Source organism: Trifolium pratense, linkage group LG2, assembly GCF_020283565.1.
Source record: "Trifolium pratense cultivar HEN17-A07 linkage group LG2, ARS_RC_1.1, whole genome shotgun sequence".
Lineage (NCBI taxonomy): Eukaryota > Viridiplantae > Streptophyta > Magnoliopsida > Fabales > Fabaceae > Trifolium > Trifolium pratense.
The window spans coordinates 13,320,365-13,331,614 of record NC_060060.1 but is presented as its reverse complement, the minus strand read 5'-3'; the positions used below and the strand labels follow the sequence as shown (position 1 = coordinate 13,331,614).

The 11,250-nt window shown below is 32.7% G+C and overlaps 1 protein-coding gene across 4 annotated transcripts; it reads right to left on the bottom strand.

The window, feature by feature from the left end:
• Positions 1 to 2,503: 2,503 nt before the first annotated feature.
• Positions 2,504 to 6,958, bottom strand: LOC123908423 (protein MID1-COMPLEMENTING ACTIVITY 1-like). 4 transcript variants are annotated; one of them, XM_045959046.1, is made up of 9 exons: positions 6,586 to 6,958; positions 6,181 to 6,312; positions 5,573 to 6,011; positions 4,689 to 5,104; positions 4,418 to 4,518; positions 3,989 to 4,060; positions 3,476 to 3,582; positions 2,950 to 3,043; positions 2,504 to 2,823 (listed from the first exon to the last, which is right to left on the bottom strand). In XM_045959046.1, the coding sequence occupies exons 3-9, from the start codon at positions 5,981 to 5,983 to the stop codon at positions 2,771 to 2,773; spliced, it is 1,254 nt and encodes a 417-aa protein (XP_045815002.1). In that variant the 5' UTR covers positions 5,984 to 6,011; positions 6,181 to 6,312; positions 6,586 to 6,958; the 3' UTR covers positions 2,504 to 2,770. The 4 variants fall into 4 exon arrangements, with proteins under 4 accessions (XP_045815002.1, XP_045815003.1, XP_045815004.1 ...); XM_045959047.1 differs by having other exon boundaries at positions 6,666 to 6,958; XM_045959048.1 differs by having other exon boundaries at positions 5,573 to 6,000; positions 6,586 to 6,889.
• Positions 6,959 to 11,250: the final 4,292 nt, after the last annotated feature.

The window sequence follows — 11,250 nt, the reverse complement described above, 5'->3', positions numbered from 1 at the left end:
GATCCTCTGAGCTTAGGGCGCAAACTTTACTTTCTATTCGATCTTTTTTGCCCGTCAGATGAATCGCGATGGTACTTTATTCATGATTAAAAACCAATTGACACAATTAAACTTTACTTTATTGTTTATTTTTTTATTAAAAACCAATTGGCACAATTATCACGTGGCTTCATATCATATCATTCTTTCGGTTCATCTTATTTTATCTTATCTAAAAGATGTTTTCTCTCTAGGCTTCCCATGTATCTTTTATACCCTAAATATTTCACTTTTGCCCTTGTTAAAAACTTTGGTTTGCGGAAACCGGAGTTTTTTCTAGTTCAAATTCAGGGAAAATTCGGTTAACAGAAATCGATTTTTTTTTCAAGGCAAAAAAAATTCGGTTCGTAGCAACCGAAATTTTTATTGAAGGACAGAAAAGTAAATTCCAAGGGGGAAAAAGAACCATGGGGACCTAAAGAGAAAACATCTTATGTTAACATCGGAGGATTCTAGTACATTTTGTTTATTTTTTGGATTTTTGGGCTCAGAGAATCACATATTTTTTGAAGATATTTTCTTTTCGTACCCCCTGTTCACTTGCGCGCCCTCTTGATTTCCAAAAGTAACCCTCTTATTACTTAAAAAGCAAGTGTGTAAATCGCAAAAATTAGAAAACATTGTTCGCATGCTACATTGCGAGCGAGTAGTTTCTCATTATCATTAAATCTGTCATGGATAATATCATTCGTCCTTGCTAATTTTCCTTAAATTTTCGATTCTATTTTTAGCCACGATTCAACTGTGGCTATTTCTTTTAAGAAATTTTTTTATAATCGTTTCGGTTTTCAATTATTGTCGGAAAACTTGACTAAAATTGTTCCTGTTCGCAACTATTTTACCCGAAAACTTGACTAAAGCATTCCGAAATTCTCCAATTTAGCCACGGTTAAACTGTGGCTAAACTTTGAAAATCATGTTTTAAGTTTTTCGGTTTGTAACTTTGATTAAATGTAGGGATGGACTAAAGTAATAAAAGAGGTAAGATATGAATATTGAGTTGTTCGTAGAGGTGAAGGGTTAAATGTAGGAGGTGATGGGGAAATCTTTCTTATAATGAACACGTGATTCAACTATGTTTGGTGTGTATATTTGGTTTCACTTCTGGAGAAAGCAAAATTCGTTTTATTTATGTAGAACTAATTTTGACATGTTGGATTATCTCGAATAGAATTGGTTTTACTTATATTGAATTGATTCTATTTGAAAATAGAATTTGTAGATTTCAGCGTCTGCGATCGATTTCAACCTTCGGTTTACTGTATAGTCCACTCTTACATGAAAATACCAACAAAAAAAAATATTTTATATTCAAATCACTTTAAATCAACCTGGTAACCCCATCAAAGTTGAGTTTAGAGGCTAAGGCATCCTTTTGGATCTTGGATTTAAGACTTTTCTAGCTACATAGCAAACACCATAGCAAACACCTTTGACATCCATATTTTAAAGGAGTAAACTCCAAAATTTCACAAAGTCTTATACATTGATTCAAGATATCAAGGACCTCTTCAATGCAACCATTGCCCACACCTCAATTTAGAAAGAAAGAAAATATCCTTATATATGAAATCAGGGAGTGCAATTTTTAAGTCAACGCAAAGGTTAGAAACACTCAAATCAGTAAAAGCATGTGAAACTATGGTATAAAGTTGAAAATTTAACCAATTATTAGTTGGTTCAGTGGTGATTGATGCTAAATTTGGTGTAGCAAGAATTTAACCAACTATTTTGCATAAGCTAGACAATCCAAACTGACCCTTTATTTGATTTAAGGGTTCACCCCTTAACTAAGCGTCCCCCACTAACACCCAATAATTGCCATTTGCATTTGAACACACGTACACGGTGAGATCTAATACAGCAAATTATGCTTACGTTGTCTTCAACTAATTGTTTTAGCCAAATGACAAATTATCTTATCAATTAGGTGTCTTTTTCATGATCAACCAATATGCCGGAGGGTCCCGTGTCACATTTTTTTTAAGTATAGGACAAATTAAAACCCAACTTAATCTCAATTTCATCCAAACAAAACATTGTACCCTAAATGAAAATTGGATTACGACATAAAGTTCAACCCACTTTATTTCCCTAAAATGTCATGATTCATGAAAACTATATGTTACCAAATGAAGAATAGAATAATAGCTACACAAATGAATATGAAAAATTGAAAAGGCTAAGTATGTGAATACATTGGACTATTATTTGAGATATGTGAATGCAAAAACAATCGCGTTTCAAGCAATACTCGAAAAGGTTCAAATATCATATCCTCAAGGTATTGTTAATTAAGTGACTTGTTCACCAAGGAGACATCAGTGAGCACTTAAGTGCCTGATTAGAATTTCGGTAACATTGACAAAATCATAGCAAGGGCATCAAACTCTTTGCCAATCCAAACATACAAACTACGTCTAATGAAGTAGACAAAGAAAATCTAACAAAATATCACGAAAAATATGCCAAGAAATTAACTCAAACTTATATTAAACCAGGAAAACAAAATATAAATAATGATACACCAGATAAATCTAGAAGCTACTTTTGTGCAGTATAATACAACACAATAAAATTACTATACATGCATAGTTTAAAAGAGGCAAGGTATAGTGAGAATCAAAATACATAGTTCTTGCCTTCAAGTTAGAATTCCAGTAGCCTCTATTTTAATGTCTTGTAGGACCCTTGAATAACTAAACAACCAAATGATAGTTTCATTTGATACTTAAGATTCCATGTACTGGGAAGGTGGAGGACTTGTTTTGGTCTTCTCAGAACCTGCAAAACGGTTCAACATCAAGTTTAGGGCTAAAAAATCTACAAAACTATTTCATAGTAAACTGATATTTACAATAAGTTACATCCAATCGAACGACGTGCAAGATGAAAAATACGAGGACATACCACTAACTCCGCGGATCTCCACTTCTCTCCATTCTTGTACAAGGGCACAACAGCAGCACATCAAATGAGAGAGAAAATCATCAACAAAGCCACCCTACCATAGAAAGTAACTGTGAGTAATACGAAATAACATCATTGTGTTGTAGGCCTTACCCCTACAAGTAGACAGTTTCCAGTATTTTAACTTGTGACCTCCAATCTAGGTCTCAAGGCAGCAACCTTAGTGTTGCGCCAAGGCTTGACAAATACATTAATTTTTATAACTTGCCTCGAAATTTAGACAAATAGATTTTATTTTGAAATGGTAAGCATAACAGACGGTAAAAAACTGAAAACTAGCTAATGACTGCCAGCCAGCTGCTATTTCATGTTTACAAAAATAGTTGTGGTTATCGAATATATAAAAATCCCTCGAAGTAAAGTGAATCCATTTTAAATGCATCTTCAACGAAGTAAACTATATAAAAATCCACAAAAACAAGGCATAAAGAGGTGACAAGAAGTCATCTTCCGAAGGAATCATTACCGTGATGTTCAACATCTTCCGAAGCTTTCTCCTTATGCAGCAAGTATAGCAGCAACAGGACAATATTAATGAATATGCCATCAACTCATTGCATGCTTCTGCAGAAGCTGATCAAACACAAAAGTGAAATCATAATCACAGAACCTCAATAATGTTTTAAGTCTTTGAAATTAACTAGATCGAAGGTAAGCATAACAACCAATGAGAAATATATACATTATCTGAATTACTGAAAATCATGTCTTCATTATTGGTGAATTTCGTCAAGATTCCAATTCAGTTTTTAAAACATAAAAAGGTGCAGATATTGCTAGGATTTCATACTGCTATCTTCTTTCACAAGTCATGATAACCAACAAATGTATTTTACTAAGGTACACTATCTAAATTGAACCCGAATAGTATAATGTTAAGATAGATACCAACTTGATTCACTAAATTCTAGCTTTGTTTGCAAGAAACAATACTCAAATGTAGATTCACCACTTTAATGCTAAAACATAGCTAACTTACACATAGGCCTGTTTTTTACAACCGAGGCAATCTTTGAAAATGTTCCACAAGGATAGAAGAAAGTCTTCATACCTGCAGATCAAATGTCACACGAATTACTAAAAATGAAAAGTATCTTTGAAAATTATTTTACTAAGGGGTTTTTATGCTTAGTGAGACCTTTCAATTGAACATATCTCAGACACCTTTAACAGTTATATATAACTTGAGTTTTTCAGCATAACTCATGACAAATTAATAATTTAAGGGGTTTTGAATTAGTAGTGCCGACATAATGGAAATGAACAAGTGAACACTTTCGGTTGATAAGGCTGAAATAGTGAACCATAATGTACAGGTAATAACTAATAAACCTCTGAGTGAAAAAATGAAAATACTATTCTATTGCAGCTGACCGATTTTTTAAATATCGAGTAGGAGAGAACATACAAAGAGACGGTTCAGAACAACATGCAAGTAAATCAGTATGCCAATCTTCCTGCTGATATGAACCTCCCGTTGACATCACATCCTTTTGGGAAACAGAAAATCTGTCCGAGGCCATACATATAAGCACCAAACACAGTCGATATAAGTTAATAACCAAAATAGTCAGGCAGGTTAATTTATAAAAAATAACAATTATGATTTTTGCTTGACTTGTTATCCTAAGTGAACCTACAAACAACACATTAAGTTGTAGAAGAGGGTAATGAATTACCTTGATTGCGAAAGAGTATCCGTTTGTGCATGATATTTTTCATCAGATGAATGACCCTTGTCATCATTGGCATTTGAGTAACCGTGTTTCTCTTTCTTATGACTTTTTTCAGGTGAACATTTGTCTGGAAGAGAATATTCTGCTACTGTGGTGACCTCTAATAAACGTTGAATGACTTCACATTGATTCATGTCTAAATTTGCTTGTGACCTTTGTAGCTCTAGGTTAAGCTTTTCCTTTTCTTTTTTAATCGCTTCGGGGAAAGTACAGTTGGGATAAGAACAAGAGAGAGTTTTCTTCAGTACTGCAGTATCTTCCTTGTCAGGATCGGGTTTAAAAATAACCGTCTGCGCCTGTTGGTCCTCGTCGTCTAATGTGTATTCACGTTGATCCTTTTCAATAACTTCAAGTCTCTCCTGCATGATTCAGATAAGCAATCGTTATCAACCACATTTTAGACCAAATTTACAAATGCGAAAGCTACCATTACAGCAACAATATACCACAGGTCAAAGTCCTTACAAATGTAGGGAAATATACAAAATCCTTAAACATTGTGCTGCAACTTGTGCAACAATCTCACATGTGCAGACATCTCTCACAAAATGAGGAAAAGGAACAAAATGATTTGATTATTGCTCAATTATTACAGCGCGGGCTACTACCTCTTTGTTTGGTACTGCTTATTGAAAAGGGTAAAAGTAAAACCAAAACCAAAAACCAACTCTATCTATCTAAAGGACCAAAGAGATGCAGCTAAAACATATGAACTATGCCGATCCTCGCTGATGAGTTAAATCCTAATTTACATTACATGCTTCATTATGCTGACAGAAAATACTAAAAATACAATTCACAACAAGAGTTAATAGATTAACAAATACCCTGACTCGAGCATTATCGACAAGAGTGATAAGAGGAACCAGACGCAGATATCGATCAATTTCATTTTGAGCTTTCCTGAACTGATAAACAATATTCCATCCCATCGCCAACAAATAAAGGTAGCTCCGATCTTGACAACTATTAACCAACATATAAGACCTTCTGAGTGCATCTTCAAGCTGCTCCAACGGCTCCCTAGTTTCAGGGTACCTCTTCAACTCCGAGATCTTGAGCTGCTCCAACAAATTCCCAATCAACTTCAAATGCATTGCAAATTGTCTGCAGTTTTTCTTATGCATCCTTGCAGTACTTGCAGCTTTCACAATCATAGCAATTAACTTCACAGCATCTACGCCGGTCAATTGCGCTATATTTGCAAAATCCCCCATATGATCCCACGACGACGCCATGCTCTTTGAAAATCAACCTAAAATCAAACTATATATATCACCTCAAAACATCAGTTTCTAAAATTGCATTCATAATCTTCAATTTCATCTTAAATCATCACCATTAGCAACAGTAACAAAAATAGTATATCCCAAAAACAAAAAACATGCATGAAAATTATTTATACTTTGTAATAAAATACTAAAATTTGTTTTACCTCTGGTAAGAAAATTAAATTGACTTCTTAAGCAGAAAAAATAACTCAAGAATTGAAGATTTCAAGGCTGGATCAAGCATTCATCTGAAAAATGTTTTCTAGATATAGCCTTATTCAACAAGATCTTGAACACTGCAAAACATAGCAAAAGCAAATAGTCAACAAAATAATTGAACATAAAAAAAAAAAGTGAATAAAAAATCTTGAGAGTGAAGAAATAAAAAGTCATTACTACAAATCAGCTTTGAAAATTGAAATCCACAACTAAACTACACAAATTTTGAACTTTTTTTTTTTTTGATAAAAAATGAAATTGAAAATAAAGAGAATAAAATTAGAGTAACTGAACACAAAACATGATTAAACAATTTTAGTGAAATAAATGAGCAATTTATGAACAAGAACCTAAAATGCAGATTAATTAAGTTAGTTGCACGAAAATGACGAAAGGAACATAGAATTAAGGTGATGACAGAGAGAGAGACATTGCTTTGCGGGAAGGAGCACTTTGTTCTTGTGAATTGCTAGTACTCTGTGTTTGTGTTTGTTTTTAGTCTCTCTCTTTCTTCTTCTTCTTCATATGTTCACAGTTTCGGTTCGGTGCTGTGTGTTGTGTACAGTGTTGTGTTTGGAAGCATGTGCTGTTTAGTTGTAAAGACGGAAATGTCCTTGGTTTTGTGGTTTTATTACTATACTGCCATTTGTTGGTTTCACGGAGTGTGGCACTGTAACGGCGTGATATGTATAGGTGAACTGGAGAACGGGTTGTCCATGACAGTACCTAAATGTGTTTAGTGGTAGTGGAGAGGGAGTACATACAGGTGATTTTTTATTACTGCGACAGCTGGTATTCCTCCATACTGTAGTTAAGGGGGATTTGTAGACTGTACCTAATCTAGGGTGGACAAGGGCCCGAAAACGGGCCCAGCGAAACTTAAAAAAAAGAAAGAAAAAAATCGGAAATCGCTCGGGTTAAAACGGTCACCCTAATAGAGGTAGAGGTGTCAAAATGGGGCGGGCTAACGGGCCTGGGCAAAGCCCACAATCTTGAATAGGCTGAGCCTAAAAAATATGAGTTGGGATTATCTTCATTTTCAATTATTTCCATTTCTTTCATTATGTAATTGAGCATTTTTGTCAATTGAGAAGTAATTTTTTTTTTAATGCAAATTGAGAAGATATGTTAGAGAACATTAATGTTGATGTGATTATAAACGATTTTGCATTTCAAAATGCTCGAAGAAACCGCTTCTTATAAATTTTCGTCTAAAAGTGAGTTTTTGATATTTGTAAAACTATTATTATGTATTAATGTGTATTATGTCATGTCAAATGAAATACTAAGTTTTTAACTAAGATATTTGGGTTCACGCAGTTAATGAGCTCCCATAAGATGGATCGTTCGAGAGAATCCAAGTTCGATTCTTGGTGGGACATAATTATTGGTCAAACTTTCCTAACCTCACGGACGAACTTTGAATTATCTGGGTTCCCTTCCATCGGAAACCAGAGGGTTAATAGCCAAAGAATAAACAAATAAATGAAATAAGTTTTTTTTCTTCTTTTATTATGTTTGGTCTAAGACCCGTGAAGTATCAAGAAGAAGGCTGAAAATGGTGAAACAGTTTCTTGTGCACATCTCCTTTTATCAAGATTAGCTTGTTCTTGTCAAAGTCTCACAACTCGAATGCCGCTTGGAGCTCCTTGTTGTCGTCACGTCACCGCCGTTGTATTATTGTCGAACTCATCCGACGATATTTGATGTACTCATCTTTTAATGTAAACCCTTGGTTTTCAGGAGAGGCAGGACCTGGTAGTCAGAGTTCGGCCATGAGGTAAGTAATGTATGACAAAAAATTATTCTCATTAGGAATCGACTCGGGTTCTCCCAAACGAATCATCTAGGAGGAACTCATTAACCACTTGAGTCTAATATCTTGGTTTACAACTATACTCGCTAATCATTATAATTTTCATAAATCTGAAGCATTTTTTCTTATTAACTATCTAGTTCTCAAAGGAAGGCACCCCGATAATTCAGAGTTTGACCACGAGATAAGTAAAGTCTAACCAATAATTATTTTTACAATAATCTGAGTTCGGGTTTTCCCGAATTATTCTCATAACTATCAAGTAAGTTATTAATACTTTTTAAGATAATTAAGTACTCATAAAAGTTACATCATCTTTTTAATTACTATACCTTTTTTGTTGTATATAGACAAAATGACGTCAAACCATTAGAAACTCACATATACAAAGTGAAGGATTTGAGTTCGATTCTCAATCATGACATCTGATCTAACAATTTTGATACTTCTATCCGTTGAGCTAATATTTGTAGATTATTACTTGACTTTTTAAAATTATGTACTGTAAAATGGTTAGATAAATCATAAATCATACCGTGGGTGAGTGAGTATAAGCAGGAGGGAGTAAAAAAATCTAGTCTAGAGATTTGGAATGATAGATAGGTTTGGTGTTAGTTGATGGAGAAATATAAATGCTGTTAGTTGGAAGTTAATTAAGGTTAAAAGTGAAAAGGAAAAGAAAAAGGAAAAAGTAGAAACTACCAACCAACAAACAAAACAAGGAGAGGAAAAAGGTAAAAAAGGCCAATAACGTCATTTAAGGAGAAACAGATTGTAATTATGGGTTTGTTCAGCAAAAGCAGAAGGCAATTAAGAAGAGTTAATGAATATGTTAAGTGAAGTAGTATATTCTGTGTTGGAACAGTAAACATCCATTCTCTGTTTCAAATACGACTTGTGATACAAGGTGCACATGTTAACATTGGCACGTGTCATTCATCTTTTTTGCTTCTATGTCTTGTTGTGTGTCTTTCTATAATTTCTAAGTTCTCTCCTTCATCACAAAACAAACACAATCTGGCTGCATATATACGTAACTCAATCCATACATCCCTACAATCTGTCTATCCATGGCTTATGGTCCATGTGGATTCATGGATGGATATACTACTGGTCCCCCCATCCTTTGCTTTTTTCCCATTATCATCATAGTCAATAATGCAATTATAAGTAAGGGTCTTGTTAACATGTGTCCTTAGGGCACATGTTAAGATATAGCAAAATAGAAATTTAACATTACAAGAAATTTAATGCTTCAAAAGTCAAAATGCACAAATTACCATTTAATAATTTCTATTTTTGCTTCCTTAACATGTGCCTTAAGGCACAAATTAACATTCTCCTATAAATAAATATCAGTAATATATAACAATAAAATATTGTATAATTTCTTTTTCAAGTAGCCGAGGTTCAAAATTTCACATTTTATACAGAGACAAATATTGTATATTTTTTTTTATTGGTACAAAATATTGTTTTTTTTAAGAAGTTAAATTAGCCCATCCAAATTGGCATCAAACCTAAGACCTTAAGGAGGAGCACACTCACAGGTTCCAAACCAATACCATTAGACCAACCTAAGTGGGTTCAAAATATTGTATATTGTAATTACTTTAAAATATTTTTCAACTCCTTATTTAGAAAAATTTAGAAAATATCTCTCAATTCGTAATAGATCTTTCAACTCATTATTTTTTATATAAGAAAATTTATAGTGCGAGAATAGTGTCTCAATTCAAAACAATAAAAATATCAGAGCTTAAAAAATATTTACAATTTTTTTAATATTTATCTCTATTTAAGAGCACATGTGACTCTAACCTAAAATCTGATAACAATGAAAAATATTAATATAATATTATTAAATCAGTTAACCATTGACATTATTTTTACAAGGAATAACGTATACATAAGATAGATGACTATATTAAGATTTTAGGTAGAAATGTAATGTTTCATTCTCATGTGATCTCAGAACATTAATACATTGTTGCTCTAAACGTTTTAGTAGAGCATTGTATTAGTTTGGTAGGAAGTAGAAGTGAACATCTATTCCGCTCAATTGACATTCTATATACTAATATAAACTTTTATAATTGCATAATTTTAAATGATATACTAATATAAAAAAAAGAAAAAGAAAAAGACATCGACATAGCAACATGATAATAATAATATACACTTCCTATAATACCAAATATTTTATATTTGACATTCAAAGGAAGTAAAATGGGCATAAAAACTAAGGTCATCTCTACCCAAAAAAGGGTTGATACACCTACACTTTATCTTGGGTTATTTTTAAATTTTATATTTAATTTTTTTCACTGAAACCCAAAAAACTTTTTTTTTTTTAATAAAAAATCTGCAACTACACATGCACTTATATTTCTATTTCTATTGTGCTATCCATGTGATCCACTATAAGTCTATATCCACCTCATATTAGCACACTAACGGGCCTTTATGTGAGTTGGTCTATTGCATTGCATGGAATATACGAATGTTTTTATATATTAATTAGTTGCGGTTTTATTAATTAATTACACAGATAATTCTTTAAGATTACTCCATGACCACATATAATCTTATTTTATACCAAACCATGACCATAATAATATTTTAAATAAACAAAAAAATCACGGCCAGAATCTTTTACTATAGAGACAAACTGCGCTATGGCTGGAAGGCAAATAAATAACATTAGTATTAGTATGTTTAATGTATAACTGAAGATTCTTATAAAAAAAAATGTATAACTGAAGATAGTTTTATATGGTTGCGGAAAATTAAGAGGGCTTAAATGTTATGATATTGTCGAATGTTTTGGATTTGAACATGAATTTGACATGCTGCAGTGTTAAAATTTTTAGAAATTTTTTACCGGTTATTTGAATATTATAAAATTTAAGAGATTAATATCTACAAGTGAGATGTTTAATTTTGAAAAGAAATGGTCACGGGAAAAAAGCAAACTTGGTGGTTGCAGCACTATTAATATTCAACATAGTTTATATTCCATCCCATGACACTTTTTTAATAAAAATTTCGACCTTATATGTCAAAGTGGATTCAAAAATCGTCTTTCTGGCTCATTTGAGACTTATGAGTTTTCAGTATTTTATGAATCATGGAAAAGAATTATGTATGGGTACAAACTATGTTACTAAAACAAGACAGTGCCCTAAAGAAGGCATAT

Coding starts and splice junctions, on each gene's coding strand:
- LOC123908423 (XM_045959046.1), bottom strand. CDS start 5,983: ATGGCGTCGTCGTGGGATCATATGGGGGATTTTGCAAATATAGCGCAA. Junction 4,519..4,688: donor GATACTCTTTCGCAATCAAG/GTAATTCATTAC, acceptor GGCCTCGGACAG/ATTTTCTGTTTCCCAAAAGG. Junction 2,824..2,949: donor GGAGATCCGCGGAGTTAGTG/GTATGTCCTCGT, acceptor ACCGTTTTGCAG/GTTCTGAGAAGACCAAAACA.